A 20,710-nucleotide genomic window follows, 5' to 3' on the forward strand; every position below is an offset into this window, starting at 1 on the left:
ATATGACAAGGTACATCCGGGTTAGCGATTGAATTCACATCTGCTGCTTGATAGAACACTTTCCTGACAAATGGAGGAGCCAGGCTGGCGTTCTGATTTAAAAGCCAACAAATAAGTAAAATTGTTTTCCTTTCTGTTCTAGCTGGAGCTAATCTACCACACATTTGGAAGGCATAATTTTAAAAGGACCACAGCAAACTTGGATCTGTTCCTGAGGAGATTTAATGAAATTCAGTTTTGGGTTGCCACTGAGATCTGCCTTTGTTCCCAGCTCAGCAAACGCGTTCAGCTTTTGAAAAAATTTATCAAGATAGCGGCTCAGTAAGTGTCTTTAACTTTGGAGGAAAAAAAATGTCTATGCACTATGTTCTCGGGGAATACACCTTAAAAAGAAATGGGGCCTAAGAGCCACCAGCAGCTGAATTCTTGGGAGAGAATGCCTTCTAGCTTTTTAATAGTTAACATCACTATATAAATTAACATCTTGTAGTACTGATGCTGGAGTCAAAGGGGGTGTGTTTTGATCTGAATTCTTCAGATTTTCCCCCCTCCTCTGTTTGCAGAGTGCTATTGAAGTCAACAAAAGTTCCCTTAGAAACTTTGGTTGTAAGGCTCTTGAAGCTGATGTGTCACATAACACGTTCTCACCAGTAGAGGGCAGTAGAACATGCTGGAACAACAGCTCACGCAGCTCAGGCAGAATAAAATCAGTAAAATGCATACAGGCCAGCTAACCTGGCACTAGGAAATCATCTCCATGCACATCAGAGAAAGCAAACATCTTATAAATATTCTATTTAAAAGCACTTCTTGGGAAACAATTTATTTACTGCAGGGGCCAGTTAGGTTTCTCCCTGACGTGAATTTAATCTTCTCCTGCTATTTAGATATGCTTGACAACCTCCTGTTTACTTCCATGTTTTTGGTATCACCACAGTGCTAAAAATAAAAAAGCTAAATGTGGCTTGTGCTGCGAGACTCCTTCCCTTTCTAAATGCAGAGCCCGAGCTCGGGAAGGTTAGGAGAATAAGCGACCCCAGCCAGGCATTTGCTTGAGCCAAACAGTTCAGATCCCCCCCCCACACACACACACACACACACACTCTTGATTTCCAGAGCTAAACAAAGAAGGGAAAGCTGCTTGGTGTTTTATAGAAGCCAGCTTGCCAAATGCCTTGAGTCGTTTTGCCAAAAAATTTGAGGGGACAATAGAATACCAGGTCCTTTGAATCCACGTGCTGCTTGCTCTGCCTTTGGAAAAGCTGGCTATTTGAAGAAAGGTTTCGTGTGGCCACTCTCCCTAGCAGCACGGATGGCCTCTGTGCAGCGAGCAGATGCCTTCATGCGTTTGGAATGAGCGGATTATGGAAACTATGACAGGGTTGTGCTTTCCCATCACAGGGAGCGTGTTCTCTCTTCACCTTAGCTTGCTGGTGCCAAATGCAGCAAGAAGGGAGAGAGGACCTGCCTGTCATTTTACAGAGGCAACACAGAAAAGGCTCCCAGGAATTTTTCCTTTTTGTTTCTGCCTTTGTAATTTATACCCTATCTTCCTGACTCTTGCTGTATTATTTAGGTGAACTTGGCCCTCCCGGTACATCAGCTGATTATTTAACCATATTCAGCCCTGTGCTGAGGCTACTGTCCCACCATGAACCTGTTTACTCAACCCAGCTATTACACACAAACTGTATACTTTCATAACCCTGAGTCTACAAGAACAAACAGAAGCCTGTAGGCCAATGGTTCTCAACCTGGGGGTCTCGATCCCTTTGGGGGCCATATATTGGGTATCTTGCATATCAGATACTTACATTACAATTCATAGAAGTAGCAAAATTATAGTTGTGAAGTAGCAACAAAGTAATTTTATGGTCGGAGGTCCCCACAATGTGAGGAACGGTATTAAAGGATCACAGCATTAGGGAGGTTGAGAGCCACTGCGGTAGACAATAGTGTGTCTGTTTTGCTTGCTGTCTTTTGAGAGCTGCAGTCTTTTCTTTGAAGTTCTTGGCCCAGTCTGGAGCTTAGTAAAATTGAGGGGCAGAGCTAGGGTAGCGGTTTTAATCCTCACAGGAGAAGAAACTGAGACAGGCAGTCATCTCCTGCCTTGCCTTGAATGATAAGCGAAGCTGGAGACAGAGCAGGTCTGCAGCTCTGCATTTCTTATCTCCAAGTCACTTGTACAAGGCAGAGGCCAGCTATGGACGTGGAGACGCTGACCCTTGTCCTGAGAGCCACTACCCTAGCATTATGACATCCTTGCTTGTTTTCTCGTGTATGAGCTGATCCACCATAGCTCCTCTAAAGTGCATTTCCTCACCGCCACAGACATAGAAAGAAATGCTCATTGCTACTTTTTGAGTTGAATATGAGCAGCCAAAGCAACCATTCGATGAGCCTTCTGCAAAAATGTTTGTTCAGACATTATTTATTTATGATAGCAGTCAACTTATATAGCCATATGTGGTGAGAGTTTTTTGCTTATTATGAAGTGAATGCCTTCCCTTGTTAGGGGCCTGGTGTGAAGAACTTAGGGTGTGTGTGGTTGTGGTCGTTTGCCATCAGGCGTACCAAATACTTGGGATACCTTTGCCATTTTAATAAGAATTTAAGCTTAATCCAAATACTTCATTCTCAAATATAGAATCTTAAATACTCATAGTGGTATAAACACAGACTCAAAATTATTAACCTTACCAATGTCAGTAAAACTAAAAATACAGTTATTTTGTTATTGGTGTAATAAATATCTCCAGCTTCAAACTGCCCAACCCACAGGGACCAGGCCTATAAGATGATACTTTTCAACAATTTCATGTCACTAATATAGCACAGAGTAACCAGGGTAGCCGTAGCATTGTGACCTCCTTAACCCCTTCCTACCTGCCAGGTCAGAGCACCCACCTCCAAGTCTCAAATTCTCCACTCATGTTTGCCTTTCCTTCTCTAGTCCCATGGGATGTGTCTCCCCACCCCCTTCCAGGTTCATGACAGCATTTAGCAAATTTAGGATTATAATAACAACCCTTAGGGGAGGTGAATTTAAATTACTTCTCAAAACCGAACCCTCAACGGCCAAAACTATCAACTTTTTAAAACTAGTGTGGGCTGTCGAGCTGCAGAGCATGGTTACCCAAGCAGAACCCCAGCAGTGCCTTAAATCTGTCATTGCCAGTTCACATAAACGAGTCTGATAAATATTAATGACTATCAGAAAATAGAACTCTATTTCTTTTTTTTTTTTCAATCTTGCTCAAAAGTGGCATTCTACTTAAACACGTGCCTCTTGTGTTTCAGCTGCAAGGAGTACAAAAACCTAAATTCTTTTTTCGCCATCGTCATGGGACTCAGCAATGTTGCTGTGAGCCGCTTGGCACTAACGTGGGAGGTAGGTAAGCTGCTGCTGGCATCCAGCTGCGGCTTGTGCCTTTACGAATAAAAACAGAGGCTCACCAGTGAGCTTTTTTTTTTTTTTTTTTTAAATAGAAGCAGCACTCATACTGGTATAACAATGGGAAAGGTGGGGACCCTTGGAGGGAAACAACTTGTCTCTTTTTTTTTTTTTTTAGTTACTTCAGAATGAGAGTGTAAAAACATATTGTCCAGGTGGAGGGAGTGGGGGAGGGACGGAGAACCTCAGCTTTCCCATCGCTACAATGTAAATAATCCTAAACCCAGGTCTCACATATGACATGAAGGAACGGTTTTGCTCAGATGGCTACAAAGGTCACTTTGCTCACTGGTTCAGTTGTCTCTGAAATGTCTGCTTATTGCTTTTATCCTGAGCCTTACCTCTAAGTGAAAGAGGGTAGAAGGTCCATTTTATCCAAGTAGTCCTTGTGCTTCTGGGAGAAACAGCCCAGAGCCAGCTGTTGAAAGCAGAAGTATGTCCCATAACCACCTGGCAACTCCTCCCTCTCAGAGAGGAGCAACAGTTGGCATGGACTGTCTTTGAAGCTAAAGTTAGGCAGGTGTGTTGTGAATGTCTGAAACAAACAGGAGAGATTCATTGACGGTTCAAAAACATCTTCCTGTGTGATTCGCTTAGAACTTGGAATGTGCTTACCCCCTTATGTGTGGTGTGGTGAAGACACAGTAGACTCTAACAGAACATACTCACAAAAATAGACTCCTGACAAATACACACAAGCACGTATAAGAGGGCCTGCAGGAAAAAGAGGGCAAGGACCATCTGAGACCCACTCTGCCGTGGTGCTTAACATCAGCCGTTTGAGTCTACATTCCCCATGAAGTTGTTTCCGTGCCCATTTCCCTCCTGAAACTATTTTCTTCCCTTGACTCTCCTAAATATTTCCATTGTTTATAGGGCAGGTCCTTGCAAGTCCTTCTGTCTTGAGTTTCTCTTAAAATTCCCGGCAGATGCAGCACTTAGCAGTTCATCCCCTGAATATAGGCATGAGGGAATCAGAGAGGCCTGCGAGCCACGAAGCTGGATCGTCTTCCAGGCAGGGAAAGAACAGAGTTGGTGTGCCAATAATAAGCAGTGATGCCATTGTGTAGTGCCCCTGTCTCACTGCTCAAGCTACTTGGAATCTCTAGAGATCTAGGGTCCCCCTCTAATAGTCTGTATATCCCAGTCTGCCTCTGGTTTCTGATCCCCCACACAGAGTCCAAATCAGTTAGAAAAAAATGGTTCTAAAGATTTTTGGGGGTCCATGGAGGCCAGCTGTAGGTTCCATAAAACAGCAGCCAGGCAGTGAGATGGAGTACTCTCTGAGCCCTTTGGGCTGCCTCGGGGGGCCCCTAGGGAGGGTGCAGCCAGATAAAAGGCCAGTTTATTGTCAGCAAAGGAGACAGCTAATTGGCCAGTCCCTTACTGATGCAAGAGTACCATGAGTATACGAACTTCTATTTCTGTCACTGTGTGTCTCTGACAGAAAAGATTAGTCTTTTGTAATTTACAAACCATGTGTTTTCTAAGGCAGAGCGTGATTATGTAATTCTGTACGTTGAGCTGGCGCTCAGGAGCGTCTTTGCTTTGGGTCATTTCTCTGTTTGATGGAAGCTGTCTAAGGGCATCTCACACTGTTTCCGTGAGCACCAGCGTAGCCACAGGAACAGCGGAAGGAACATGCATGGGCTCACAGGATGGTAGAACAACTGTAAGTCAGTCAGTGAGCAAAGAGGAGATCAGGCGCTTATGGTAAGAAGAGGGGCTTGAAACAGGGAGCAGTCCCCATCTGAGATGAAGTGCTAAGCGTGCTGGCCTTGGTTCTATGGACAGTTGGGAGTACAAATCCCTGTTGTGGAGTACTGCCTGTGTGCTGTAGAGTACCAAACTAACTTCTCTGGCCATGCCCACTGTAGCCAGAAGCACTTCCTACTGCTCCACGCCCCCTTCCCCCCTCTCTCCCCACCTCACCCCCGCAGCTGTGACAACAAAAATGGCTGCTAATGTTGCTAGCCTTTCCCTGGATTGGCTAATGGCCACTACCAAGACACTTCTCTTAAAACGGTGTGTAATTAGAGAATAGTCTTGAGAGCCACAAAAAAAGTGTTTAATGCCATGTTGCCTGTTGGCTCTGTCTGAAAATCTGGCTAAGTTAAGAGAGAGCTGGGATGGCAGAGGTGTGGCCAAAAGTGGACTGTATCAATGAAGGTTTGAATCTAATCCAAATAGGTCTATCAATATGTAGTCCTGGGTATTTAGCCCTGGCTGGCCTTGAACACACTGTGGAGACCAGGCTGGCCTAGAACTCACAGAGATCCACCTGTCTCTGCCTCCAGAGTGCTTGGATTGAAGGTATCTGTTGCCATGCCCAGCTCCAAAGAGGTCTAATTTTTTTTTAAATGGACTCTATTTATTACCACCGATGGTTCTGGATGTTCCAAGTGACATTCTCAGGCCCCTAAGACCCATGGCAGCTCTCAGCCTTGAATGCATCTTCTGAGAGATAATATGAGGTTTCCCCATGCTTGAAAATGGGTACTCAGGGATGTGCAAGATGTGCAAGGCACTGGTTTCCAGAAACAAAACCAAGAACTTTGCAAGTGATTAAATGGGAATATGACAGTCGGAGACAGACTCAAGGGCGAGTTTTTCTGAGGTCTGCAGAGGGCTGGTCGGTAGAGGGGTTGTTGAAGGCTGGTCGCTGGGCAAAGCAGGACTGTTGGGAATCTCCAGGTCTCTGTTCTGCTGGTGCTTTCCCATTCTCACTGTGAGAAACACATTGCTCTACCCCCTGGCTTGGTCAGTAGAAAGCTCAGCTTTGCGAAAACAACTCTCAGCAAAATGGCAAGCACTGGATTGAAAGGGGATCCGGTCCTGATGTCCTTGCCTCTCCCAGCAGGTGCACCGACTGGTGTGGTCAGGAGAAGCCAGCATCCTGATAGAACTCTGGGGTTCTCCATTAGGCAGAGAAACCATGCAGAAGTGCTCGCTGGGAAAAGCACTTCTCAGCTCAGAGCATATAAGGGAAGTAACAAAAAAAGCTACCGGGGGAATGTGGACCCAAGGAGCCAGGGATGCGGGCTGTGACTTAGGGATCAGCAGGTTGTGAGACTAATACCTCCCATGCCTAATGCTTAAGCTTCAACTATTCAAAGTTACACTGAGACCCTCCATACCTCAGCACTATTTAATGCTAGTTTTAAAAACAAATTAAACAGAGAAGAAATAAGAAGGCCCTTTTCTCCCATGGCTTTCTCTGTAAAGGAGGAAGAAAGGTTCATCATTCCTAAGCTTCTTTAATCCTAATGTTCTCCACTCTAAGTGTCTAATTGGGGGAATCAAAGAGTTAATAGAAACAAGGGTTTGGAGGGTCCTGACTGCTTATGGTCTCAGGAACGCAGGCAGGCCTGATTATGCATCATCCAGTCAAGAATACATTGTAAAAGCAGTAAGGCCATTGCTTCTTGGAGTTCAGCTACATTAAGACTTTTCAAAGGCAAGTTCTCTATATTCCAGAGATTATTCTCAAGTGCGGGATGGGGGGTAGGGGGGGGAACAGTAGCACACGATCCATATCTAGATATAGACTCTGACAGATGTGTGTGTCATTCCATTTGATTAACAGAAACTGCCGAGCAAGTTTAAGAAGTTCTATGCAGAGTTTGAGAGCTTAATGGTAAGTGACAGCGGCTTCTTTTACTCTGCTCACTGTCTGCATTAATCCAATTTCTGATTAGCCCAAGTTCTCATTGCAGAAATTTTTTCCGTCCTTGTATGACTTTAAGAAGTTTATGATCCCTTTTAGTGCTGCTAAAACAAGCATGTCTGACTAATGAATGGCACCCTCAGGAACTAACTTAAAGAGGACTTATGTCCCACATAAGGTCAATTTGTGTAAGTTAGAAAAGCAGTGTAATAGGGTCCCTACCTAACACCACTCAGGTGGCTATGAGTTGAAGCTACGTTTCTTGGCTTGCCAAAATTATGTCTCCCCGTTGTCTGGGAGGTGTTACCAGACAGGAACGTGGTGAATGGGTCTTGCTGCGGGGCAAGGAATGGTTCAGAGGGCAAGTTAGAACTGGCTATCCTAGAGGATCGTGTAGGGAGCCAACCTCTGGGAAGGAGGTGGGGCTTCATGGAGTGGGGAATCTGTTGAGGTTTTACACAGTTTGTTTTTTGTATTCAGAGGAATGCCTCCCCTTGGCTCCTGTGAGTGCCTTCAAACCAGAACAGAAACAAACAGCACAGTAATGTCTCACCTGTATGTGAAGTTGTTTTAAAACAAAACAAACCTGTTTAAATCTGCCTTTCTTCCATAACATCGCATCCCCAAAGACACAGCTGTGGGACGCTCTGTGTGCTAGGAGGTTAAAAAGGGGGCGTGGCATGTATCACTCATCACTGACCAACAACTCTTTTTGTTTCTCCCAAGGATCCTTCCAGAAACCACAGGGCGTACAGGCTGACAGCAGCCAAACTGGAGCCCCCCCTCATCCCTTTCATGCCTTTGCTTATTAAAGGTAATCTGAAGACACACCCAGGCCAGGCGGGAGGGGGCACTTGAGGGGTGAAGATGAACAGCACCCTCTGGCAAGAAGGCTCTGTCTTTCCACCTCCCTTGGCTCCTGCTCTTGGGACCCAGTCTCTTCAAGGGGTTGGAAGGTGGAAACACAGTGATATGAAAAGCCCATGATTTTGAAGCATCGTGAGCGAAAAGGGTTTACGGTACAGATTTTACTAACCTCAGGTAAAGTGATTTGGAAAGTTAAACACCTAACATAAAAGAAACTATTATCAGCTTTTTCAGCTACAGTGTTATGCAAATCCACCTGCATATGCTAATGGTGCTATTGTACTTTCTTAGTGTGACATATTTCGGTTAGTGACTAGAATGTGGCTTTTATTTCTTTACAGATATGACATTTACTCATGAGGGGAACAAGACGTTCATTGACAATCTAGTAAACTTTGAAAAAATGGTACGTGCAGTATTATAACCTTAACTACAATGTTTTTTTTTCTAAAATAAAATTTGCATTTGTACTAATAAGGCAAATAACTTCTGTGTATGCTGCCGTGTTACAAAGGTAGTTACACAGAATGGAGTTTTGAAACATTTGGTTCACATTGGCTCCGTCTTTTGCTGTCAGCTCTCTTTTGTGGAGCTGAATGGTATTTATGCTGTGGCTCACAGCAGCAGCTGGCTTTTATGCCATGTGTTTCTGTCCCTCCGCTGCCTGTTGTTAAAACGCACGAATGTTCAAGAGTGACTTCTGCATTTCTTGTTGTTTTGTAAGGTTTATGCAGCTAGCTAAACTGCCCCAGGATGCCTTTGAAATGTTTATCTGCCAGGGCTGACTGGGGTGCATGTAGGTAAGAGGCAACACTACCGCCGATCTTTATTATAGGATATTAATCTAAGAGTGTATTGCTTAGTCTCATAAAGTTCACTCAAGTTCATAGAGGGGACTCGGAGACTCGGAGATCACCATAACAACAACAATAACAATAACAACAATGAAATGTCGAGAACAAATGAGAGGCTGGCACTTTCATATTCCGTATTTTCTAGCCCCTTCTCCTCTATCTACCCCACCCCTGCCCGGAGAAGAGGGAGTCTGGCAAAGGTACTTCGAAATTTGTTTTCTTATCTCCCGTGAAGCAATAAAGCAGGCCCTGCCAAAGCCTTTCTTCAGCTACACAGTCCATGTCAATGGAATGCCACAGTGTCTCTGAATCCCTGGGCTGCATGCATCCTGGAGATGTGGAATGGTCGAGCTTCCCCAGGATGTACACATTTGCCCAAAATTATGGTGTGCAGTGCAAATGTGTCTCTGGCTTTGGAACTTAGGAGATATTTAGGGTCAATATCCAGTCCCCTTTGCTCCTCATCTTCTGTGTGAGTCTGTTTCCTCAACCAAAAAATGGGGTTCATGCTTGCTTCATTCATCTCTAGGCAGATGGATGGTGCATGAGTCTTCTTGTAGGTCAGAAAGTACTGGAGAGTTCTTATCAGAGACCTGAAATTCTAATTGTTTCTTGAAATCAAGCTAGTGTGTATGTCTGCAGAAGAATTTGAAACACCCACTGTGCATGGGCTCTGGCTTAGCCCTATTCACTCTGAGCTTATGATTAGGAAGCACAGCTTGGCTGGTAGGTTCTGCTGTCTTGGTTTTTTTGTTTATTTGTTTGTTTTGTTTTTCAAGACAGGGTTTCTCTGTGTAGCCCTGGCTGTCCTGGAACTCACTCTGTAGACCAAGCTGGCCTCGAACTCAGAAATCTGCCTGCCTGTGACTCCCAAATGCTGGGATTAAAGGCGTGTGTCACCACTGCCCAGCTGGTTCCACTGTCTTAAACTGAGGAAACAGATATAAGCACACATTTCTCAAAGATACCGCACCCCTGGGTAAATGGTTTCCCAGTGTTTTCTCCCCCATATACCAAAGGTAGGGCATGGACATCTCTGCTATGGTATCAGTTTGGTGATTTCTTTTTTTTTTTTTTTTTAATGAAAAGAAAAAACTCTTTGCTTACTTGTTAGCATAGAGAATTAAACATTCCCAAGCATTTTTTAAGGAAGGAAAGAAGGAAGGGAGGAAGGAAGGAAGGAAGGAAGGGATTCTGAATTACTCATGCAGAACAGACTAAGACCAAGAGGCAGCCAAGCCAAACACTGAGTTGTAAAATACTCGGGCACAGAGATATGGAACTTAAGATTCTTAGAATAATAGGCTGACTTTATGACCCGAGACTGCTGACGTGAACTGTGTGGCCCAGAGCAAGCAAGAATGGCAGTGTTCACTCTGCCAGTCATCTGATGGGGAGGCTGAGGGTTATCTCTGAATTTCTAGAGCCACATCCCCTTCACAGCCTACAGAGGGAAAGCCAAGATGACCAGGAGTAGGCTCCTCTGGTCTGTACCCCGGGGCCACAGCATTGAACTCCTCCCTGTTAGGCAGTCAGCAAGGAGGTCCTGACTGTTCTGCTTGCTGGGTGGCCATGTTTGTTTACTAGCCACTGAATGGTTAAGCTAGCACTGTAGCTATGACACACAAGCCTAAGTCAACGATGGGTTGAACACCATTATGATCATTTAGAAACAGGGAAAGTTTATTTGTTTTCACTTCAAAGTCTCAAGTGAGCATGGTAGCTCCACTCTGAGGAACATCCAAGGTTCCTGGCTTTGGCTCTCTTTTGATTTCACGTGGTCCATGATTGTCCACCGTCACATCCATATTCTAGTTGTAAGGAGGGAAAAAGGGTGGATGAAGTAATGCTTTTCCCATTAAGGACAGAGAAGCTGGCTAACCACCTCCATCACGTTTAAGTGGCTAGAAATTTAACTGCATGAAAGGAAGGCTGGAAAACGTAGTCCTTATTTGGGGTATCAATGCGTCTCACTAAAAATCCAGGGTTCTGTTGCTGTGCAAGACAGGGAGAGGAAGATTTTGGGAAAGCACTCTTTGTCCTCTGTGCCAGCAGCTTTCTAAGCTTTATTTTATTTGATAAATTGTATTACCAGACAGGTTGATTTCAGAAATGCCTTTCCACGAGTTAGATCTTAGTAGAAAATTAAGTAGAATTTCAAATCAAAATCGATTTATTGGCTTTCTAAACCTGACTGAACAATATGGCATTATCAGGGGCTGGTGAGATGGCTCAGCAGGTAAGAGCACTGACTGCTCTTCTGAAGGTCCTGAGTTCAAATCCCAGCAACCACATGGTGGCTCACAACCACCCATAGTGAGACCTGACACCCTCTTCTGGTGTGTCTGAAGGCAGCTACAGTGTACTTACGTATAATAATAAATAAATCTTTAATATGGCATTATCAGTCAACGTTGATCAATCAGTGCTGGCTAGCTTTCCAGCATTTTCTCCTACCAGTCGGCCCACCCTTCTTCTGGGTACCATTACCATCACCCCCATCTACAGTTAGCTGTAAGTGTCTTGGAGAAGGATGTATTGTCTTCTCTAGGTTCTTGTCAGGCAGCCATCAGCAAGGAGCAGGTGTGAGCAGAGTCGGCAGTCTGTTTGTGTGTGGACTTACTGAGCTCTGTCCCCAGTGCGAGTCCATGGCAGGGGCAGAAGTCACCAAGGGCAGCCAGGGACACCAGTTCCTTTCTGTGGTGCTGGCCTCCCACAGGAACAGCAAGCCAGCATGCCAACGCTGTTTGTTTGTTTGTATGTATTTTCAATGTCTTCACCCTTGAGGTATGAAATGAGGATTAGAGAATTTACTGCTTATTGGCTTTCAGGATTTTTGAGTATGAACAAAAGAGAACTCACATTCTTATCCTTATGCAAAAAAAAAATTATTTTTCAGACCTTCTTTCTTTTGGGGGAAACATAAAGGGGTATTCAAAAAAATGTTTGAATAAGGCCCTTTATAGCTTTCTATGGCACGTATGAATATTTATAACACTCAGAAGGTAGACTAGCAATGGATTAGAGGATAACATGCTGGCCGGCTGCCACTATCCCAGGCTGCAGAAAGCATGCTGATAGGTACAGCGGCTGCTGTAGCATGGAGCTGGTTCTATTTCAGACATACCCATATTTAGGTATATTTATTTAAGATTTTGAAGTAGTCATTTTTTTTCTGGAATGAGAGCCATGGAGGAAACTTCTAGACTTCTGGAAACATGAACAGAAGCTTATTAGAGAAGAGAAATGTTTTGAATCCTTTTGGTTTGGCATTTCCAGGCATGTCATTATATAACTTGCAACAATGTGGCTTCTAATACCAGTTGTATCCTAAAAGGCTTGTGTGGAGCATTGGTTTTGTCACCTGGAGCTATGGAAAAAGAATCTTTAGATAAAAATCTAAGTGTTTAAATCTGCCTGGTCCCCAAGACCTTTTCCATCCAAAGGAAATCTATAGGAATACCTTGGGGATTTACACTTTATATAGACTTCACAGACCAAGACAAATGCACATTTTCCTAAAGAGCTTGCTTCAGAGCAATGGAATGGATGAGAGTGCTCCAGCAAAGGATTTCACTATATGCTGTTGTAAAGGTAAGCTATAAATACATGGAATATTAAAAATTAACAAACAACAACAGAAAATATTAAAATGAAGGCCATGAGAGTAGTAAAGACATGCATCAAAGTGGCTGATGGTAGAAGTTCCTGCAGCCGTGTCAGCAGCAGATAAAATCACATTATGTACAATGACATTGTAAGATCCAGCCATGCTGCCCTAGGGACCTATCAGACTTTGTCTCAGACTTAAGCTCTGTAGATAGCCCAAGTTGGCAAAGCCACCCTCTTTCTTTCCATTCCCACCTTGGGTCCTTTGCCTGAGTGAGATTTCCCCAGTTTTCCTGTGCCTGGCTCCTTTTCCTAGTTCAGGCTTATGCTTGTACATCTGCTCTGAGTGAGTACTCACTCACGGTGAACATTCCGCCTCATGGTCCAGCCTCAAGAGCAGCTCTTATGATCTGAGATGTCATCTTTGCTTTTCCTTGTCTGTCCTCCTCACTAGAAGGCAAGGGCCGTAGACCAGAGATCTTGTCTGTGTTGGCCGTTGATGTTTCACAAACATCATCCATATATGTGTCTGGTATATTCCAAGTATGCAAGAAATAGTCATTAAATAGAAGGATAATCCAGTGATATCCCAGTGCTAGACTTGGTGAGGAAGGGCATTTGAAAAGGAATTTGTGATAACCAGAAGATTTTCTATTTGTTAGAAATTGAATCAATGAGGGTGTCCTGTAGCATTTTGCAGAACTGAGATTTGTCCTGGGATGGTGTTAGCTTTCTTTTTTAACTTAGCTTTCTGTTCCTGAGTGCACATTCCTCTTTCCCTTACCCACCTCAGGGTACTCTGTCCTTCAGTGGTCTTCCATTCTCCTTCAGTGTGCACGGAGATGCATACTATACTCCACGTGTGTCTGAACTGTGACACCCCATGACTGTCCTATGTACAATAGACTGTGGATGTTGTGTATGTTAGACATGTGTCTGTTTGTCACAAACTCTATGGCTATAAAGATCCACCACTGGAGACAAAGCTCAGTCTTTTTCAGGAATGATTACAGTGAAGACTGGCTCAATTTCAGTAAGTTGGGCCTTATTGCATACATCCAATGGTTGCTACCATGGGCATAATCTTTGAAAAAGAAAGACTATATATTTCTGCATCATCTTATGGGGAAAAAAAATTTCTTGTCCTGAAGATATAGCAGTCTGAATAAAAATTATTACCATTGTATATGGGATTTTTATACATGCTAGGCATCAAAGGATTGATAGAGGGCCTGTACTAGATAAACATAGAGACACAGACTCATAGCAGTAGGAATAGAAATGGCGGAAGAGAAAAGAGAGCCTGGCAAGCAATAGTGGTGTTGAATGTGGCACATGCCTGTGTTGAAGGTGGCACATGCCTGTAATCCTGGCACTGGAGGGTCACGCATTTCAAGGCCAGCCTGGAGTATAGCAAGATCTTACTTGGAAATCAAAATCAGAAGAATAAAAAGGCTCAAGATCTTAGAGGTCAACAGAAGGAGAAGTAAAAACTGCTCTAACAGGCACTTGTTAGAAGAGGCGGAATTCCTGGGAGCTGCTCCTCACCAGGGTGCTCTGAGCTAAGGAGCCAAAGGGCCTAAGCCCTGGAAAGCTGACTGGTGGTGTCTGAGCCTACAGCAACAGGTGACCTCGCCTGGAGGCCTGCTAGTCTGAACTTTGAACACTAGACACATAAGCCTGTACCTCCTCAGCAACAAGTCGGGAGCTTGTGCAAGGACAAGAGTCGGTAGGAGCAAACTGGGAAGGCTAGAAAGCATAGAGGCCTGGCAGGTAGTGCCAGGTGCAGATGGGTGTGGAAACGTGAGTGAGAACACCTGGTTGGGTAAGCCTGCTCCTGAAAGGCTAGCCCACAGGTCGGTAAAGGGATAAAGCCGAGGCCTTGAACAAGGCACCTCACACCCTCCTGGATCCAAAGATCTACCTCAGAGCTTGAGGGATGCTTGTGTCAGGTTTGTGACCTCAGAGGTGAAGCACAGGCACAGCTGGTCTCCATAGTGTTCACTGAAGCCTCGAGAAGGAGATCTGTTTCTGAGTCTCTGCTTTCAGTTCTAAAGAGAAATAAATAGCCAGGTGTGGTTACTGAGTTTCTCAGGCACTACTACCACTACTACTACCACTACCACTACCACTACCACTACCACTACCACTACCACTACCACTACCACTACCACTACCACTACTACTACTACTACTACTACTACCACCACCACCACTACTACTACTACTACTACATTTTTTCTTCCTTCCTTCCTTCCTTCTTTGCTTGCTTCCTTCCTTCCTTCTCTTTCTTCTCTTTCTTTTCCTTCCTTTTTGGTGGGCAAATGATCATCCTCAGCTGGATCTCTCTCTCTCTCCTCTCAACCCTATACAAACCAGGCGCTGAATATGCAAATTAAGCTGCAAAGGCTGGCACTTAGAACTAGACCCACAAAAGAATCATTTCAGGTATGACGAGGGGTTTCCGTCTGTCCACCCCACCAACTTGGAGCCCCTTGTGAGGGGGTGTGGTCTCCACACACCCCAAATTACCAATCACTTTGGTTATTAATAGGAGCCATAACTCTCAACTTGGCTGGGGGTGGCGTGGAAAAGAGAGGCAAGACATTCTGCTCTGGAGTAATTAGCCCCCACCCCCCACCCCCAGCCTGGCATTACAAAGTTGCCTGGCCTGCTCCAGGCGGGCCAACCTGCTCTGGCAAGACCTCTAAGCCCAGGGTGTAATCTTTCCTGCTCCCTCCCCATTATGGCAGTTGGATAACGAAACCCATGTGTCTTTAACTTTAGTTTCGGCCAACCTCAGCTGAGCTCAACAATGAATAATCTTGTCTGCGGCTGAAGATGCCACATGGGGCGACATCTGTGGAGCACAGGAGACAGAAAGGCTAGCTAGCTGTGTCTTAGTAGAGATAAACATAAAATCCTTCACCTCAGGCCCCCACAAGTCACCTGCACATCTGCAGAGCCGAGAGCTGCGTCCCGACAGCAGCCAAGTCAACCAACCGGGTGGAGAGCTTTCATTCTCTGAAGCTCGACAGATGCCAGCTACATAATTTTATTCAAATTATGACTTAGATGTGTAACTCAGCCAGATCAAGGAAGGGGGAAAGTGATTTCTCTGCACTCTAAGATGTCAGGGTAGAAACTGGCTAGGAAAAGCTAAATCATCCTGTAAGAAACGGCGGGATAAATCAGGGCTATTTAGGATGAGTCAGAGCCCTAAGGTGGGATTTCTATGTGTCTGAGGAACTAGCCTAATGTATTTGTTAATATTCCAGAGCTCAGTGGACAAAAGGTAAAGGGAGAAATACTTTGACACCAAATAGTAACACAGTTCTAGGTCAGAAATGTTTACAAATGAGAAGGCTGACTTTAGAAAGAATCTGTTCTGGCTGCTGGGTACAGTGAAGCACTGGGAACCCACAGCTTATGGGCAGCCTATAGAAGGCGTTATAGACTCTGGAAATGGTTGGGGGATAAGGATTTCTGAAGACTCACTAGCATATTAAATATTGCATGTGTCAATGGGAGGAAAAGAGGTTGGAGATAAAATATCAGGTTAGCTCCCCTCCCCCATTTTTTTTTTGGCCTCCTGAAAACATTCTACAGGCAAGATATTGGCCAGCAATGATAGCAGGTTTCATTTGTCATCACCAAGTTCACACCATTAAACATTATTGTCCGGGCCTCACAAAGGGAAAGAATGGACGTCCTTATAAAGCCTGCTTTGGATATAAGTTAAGCTGAAGTTATCTTGGCAATACAATTAAAAGGATACGTCAAAATTAAAACCATTGTTAAAATTAATCAAAGATTTAGAAAGGTAAAATGAACTTCAGGGCTAGAAATTACGGATTTAAACAATTGTTCTCACATTTTAAACTACATAATGAGCTAAAAAATTATGAAGCCTTAGAGGATAGCTATAAAGAGTAGTCTAAAACTAAAGTCAGAATGAAATGTTTTATCTTTCAAAACTAAAAAGCAGAACAATTACTCTCTACAAAATGGTATAGGAAGAGGTTTCTGACCTATGCTAATTGTTTTATTATTCTTCAGAGGGGCATACTGGCAGCATTCCGTGGGGTTTCCAGTAATTATACTCCATTCAATATCTGAAGAATTACAATAATTCTACATGGAATATACTTGTGCCCTCCCGACGCAAAGCCTGTAAAGGAGGGGAAAAACAGCATAAAGTAAATTAGCAGGGAGATTATCATAGTTCCTGTTTATTCTGGGGCTCCATATAGCAGAGGCTAATTATACATTGTGCACTGAAATTTCTTGGAGGTGTTTGTCATTTCTTTCTCTTGCTGATCAACAGTCCTGCTGGTTTGGGGGACCCTTTATTGAAAGTGAAGTTTGAACAACTTTTCCAATTGCCTCTTTGTGTGTGAGAAAGCGTGTCGTGCAGACATGCGCCACCTTCATTTGTCAGAACCTTCGTAGGGGAAGCGATCAGCTCACATTGTGATGCTGTGTACCTACATACATGTGTAAGGCCCCAACTGCTCTGTCATTTTGTTTTTACATGGCAAGCTTTTTTCCCAGTCATTTTCTTATACTTTTGTAAATCAAGGGCCTATGAAAGAGGAAAGCAGGTAGTGGGTTCACATGGATCCGTAGATATCAGGGGGTACCTTTTCCTGGGTAGAGCCTTTTCAGCTTTTCCTGCTGATTAGACTATTCATCCAGTATCTATGCAGGATTCCTTTCAGAAGCTGAAAAGCGAAGTCCAGAAACGTGTAGGGTCCTCCAAGCCAAGCTACTGCTGAAGCACCGTAAGCAAACCGTAACCCAGGAAATCCTGGCTAAAGAACAGTGCTTGGCAAGGAACTCAAGAAGAAGGAAGACCAAATGGTGGACAGTGCACTCTTTTTTAAAAGGGGGAACCAAATACCCACAGAAGGAGTTGCAGAGATTAACTGTGGAGCAGAGACTGAAGGAAGGACAAGCCAGCCTAAATATAGCTATCTCCTGAGAGGCTCTGACAGTACCTGACTAATACAGATGTAGAGGCTCACAGACATCTATTGATCTGAGTACAGGGTCCCCAATGAAGGAGTTAGAGAAAGGACCAATGGAGCTGAGGGGTTTGCAGCCCCTTAGGACGAACAACTATGAACTAACTAGTACCCTCAGAGCTCCCAGGCTCTCAACCACCAACCAAGGACTGCACATGAAGGGGTCTGATTGTTCTGGCAGCGTGTGTATAGTGGAGGATTGCAATTCGATCATCAACAGGAGGAGAGGACCTTGGCCCTGTGAAGGTTCTGTGCCCCAGTGTAGGGGAATGCCAGGGCCAATAAGCAGGAGAGGGTGGGGTGGCAGGCATAGGGAGGGGGGAGGCAACAGGGGTTTGTTTTTGTTGTTTTTGTTTGTTTCTTTGTGTTTTGGAGGGGAAACTAGGAATGGAGAAATTTACATGTAAATAAAGAAAATATCTAATAAAAAAAGAACAGTGCTTGGGCTTTTCCTGGGAGTGTGAGGTCTTGGTTCCCAGCCTCGTGGCGGGGTGTCTTCTCCTTGCCCTTTCAGTACTGGCGACTGATTTGAGGGCCTCTTGGATGTTCAGCAAGTGCTTTCCCACTGAGCCACACTCCCCAGCCCTTCCCTGCTTCTTCTGTGTCAGTATTTAACACACACATGCACACACACACACACACACACACACACACACATACTTACAGGCACACACACACACACATGCACACAGCCACAGGCACATGCACACACACATGCACCCACATACATCTACATACTCATAGGCCCACACACACATACACACACACACTCAGGCACACACACACACACACACATACATACTTACAGGCACACATACACACATGCACACAGCCACAGGCACATGCACACACACATGCACCCACACACATCTACATACTCATAGGCTCACACACACACACACACATACTCAGGCACACATACACACACACACACATACTTACAGGCACACACACACACACACACATGCACACAGCCACAGGCACATGCACACACACATGCACCCACACACATCTACATACTCATAGGCCCACACACACATACACACACACACTCAGGCACACACACACACACACACACACACATACATACTTACAGGCACATACACACATATGCACACAGCCACAGGCACATGCACCCACACACATCTACATACTCACAGGCCTACACGCACATACACACACACTCAAGCACACATACACACACACACACACACACATACATACACACACACACACACACACACACACACTTTTAAATTTGTATTGTGACCAATACTTGAGAAATTAAAATTGCAGCCTGGCAGTGATGGCACACACCTTTAATCCCAGCACTCAGGAGGCAGAGGCAGACAGATCTCTGAACTCAAGGCCAGCTTGGACTATAGAGTGAGTTCCAGGACAACCAAGACAATACAGAAAAACTCTGTCTTGAAAATCAAAGCCAAACAATATATATTGTTAATTATTTTATTTTGTATTGTTATCTGATATATGCATATATATGTATGTATGTTTGTATATGTGTGTGTGTATACATATATTTATATATTCAGAGGGCAATGTACGAAAATAGCAATGAGTTTACACCTTGAGTTTACTCCTGAGTTACTACCTACATGGTTTTACTTCATTCTTACCATTTTGATTTCCTACGATGTTACTATGTCAGTGTTATAAATTAGGAGGTAAAAGGAGGGAAGGAAGGAAAGCAAAATTTGGATTGAAACTCATAGTTTTGCTGACACTAAAAATGGTCAGGGAAGCATAGTGGGGCAGCAACAGTTCAAGGAGAATATTCCAACTCCCCATTCAGTCAGTGGAATCAGTCAGTTACAGGACTGCTGAGTTCTGTAACTAGGAGAAATGTGAACGCTCATCCGCCTTCAGATCCAAGGCAGTTTCAAAGGATGGTGGAAACAGTTCCCCAGCATCAAAGCGCAGAGTCAGAGTTGCATTTTCACAATTCCAGGAGCAAGCACACAACGAGACAGAGACCTGTGTCATCAGGTCATGAATATTCGTTACCCTCAAATGCTTTGTACTAGGATGCCTCGCAATGCCATTGTGCAAGTTACACATCAACCAGCTGCCTTCAACATTCCAGAACATGCTGTTTCCTGTGATACCAAGTCTTGGTGGAATAAATGATGCTTTCCTCCCCTTAGGGGGATTATACACTAAACTGACTCACTTGCATTTCCCTTTTCTTTTTTAATTCCGGTACAGCGAATGATTGCAAACACTGCCAGAACAGTGCGGTACTACAGGAGCCAGCCCTTCAGTAAGTTCTGAGTTACTGCATCCTGTCATGGACATGGTGGTGATTAAGTCCTTTTTAATGAGACCTCCAAGACACCCCAGGCGTCTGGACAGCATTTGACACAGCTTGAACCGTGAAACCCATGTGTGCCTTGGGTTTCAGAACTCTTGTTTTGCTGTTGTAAGGCTAACCTATATTTGCATTGTAACTCTAGAAAATAGGGTCAGAGTCTTATTTTAATAGGTGAATTTGAAGGAAATTCATTTGCTCATCTCAGTGTAGCTAGAACAGGTAGGTTGCCAAGGCCCACATCAGCCTGCCTCCAAGCTGTTCCCAGTGTGACTCATGCTTGATGCTGAGAAGCCCAGCAGCCCTTGGTGAGTCAGTAGTATCATTTATAAACTGGGAAAGGTAATATTTATTGTCTCTTGAGTATGCATGAATGTCTACAGCACATTTGCAAAAAAGTCCTATGGCAGGATTCTACATAGCATTTCCAGTATTCTCAGGTGCTCTTTTAAATGTTGGGTGTATGTCATAAGCACCCGTGCTATGTTTTCACATATATGAAATATCACTATTGACAAATGGCCATTTTAACCTGGTGGGAGTTAGGTTTCCTCGGAACACCGGCTGGGCATGTTCGATCGGTGCTGCTGTCTCCCAGGCCTAGAACTTGGGATAAGAACCAGAGCTTTGCACTATCAGGCAGTCTGGTTTCGGAGAGAGCAGGTGAAACCTTGGAAGTTTTGTGCTAATGTCATTATGTGAGTCATTTCGGAGAACTGACATTGGTAAGATGACACAGATGTGACAGCGGCTTACCTGAATATCCTCTCCAGTAGAGACTGACAGGTTCTCGTTTTAATAATCACAGTGGTAAGCTCTTTGTAGTGTAGCTCTGGCCCAAAGCCAGAGCTTGCTAACAGAATGCCAGAACTACTCCCCCCTCCTCTTCCTCCTCCTCCTCCT

At 44.3% G+C, this 20,710-nt stretch overlaps 1 protein-coding gene across 6 annotated transcripts in view; it reads left to right on the plus strand.

The window, feature by feature from the left end:
• The window catches only part of Rapgef4 (Rap guanine nucleotide exchange factor 4), a 293,101-nt gene that overhangs the window by 269,288 nt on the left and 3,103 nt on the right, over positions 1 to 20,710 (plus strand). For all 6 annotated transcript variants that reach the window (XM_031370606.1, XM_031370607.1, XM_031370611.1 and 3 more), the window contains 6 exons: positions 143 to 321; positions 3,301 to 3,391; positions 7,041 to 7,091; positions 7,848 to 7,935; positions 8,330 to 8,394; positions 19,705 to 19,759. In XM_031370606.1, the coding sequence (XP_031226466.1) occupies positions 143 to 321; positions 3,301 to 3,391; positions 7,041 to 7,091; positions 7,848 to 7,935; positions 8,330 to 8,394; positions 19,705 to 19,759 (529 nt within the window). The remainder of the gene's footprint in view (positions 1 to 142; positions 322 to 3,300; positions 3,392 to 7,040; positions 7,092 to 7,847; positions 7,936 to 8,329; positions 8,395 to 19,704; positions 19,760 to 20,710) is intronic.

This window comes from Mastomys coucha, unplaced genomic scaffold (assembly GCF_008632895.1).
Source record: "Mastomys coucha isolate ucsf_1 unplaced genomic scaffold, UCSF_Mcou_1 pScaffold15, whole genome shotgun sequence".
Classification (NCBI taxonomy): Eukaryota; Metazoa; Chordata; class Mammalia; order Rodentia; family Muridae; genus Mastomys; species Mastomys coucha.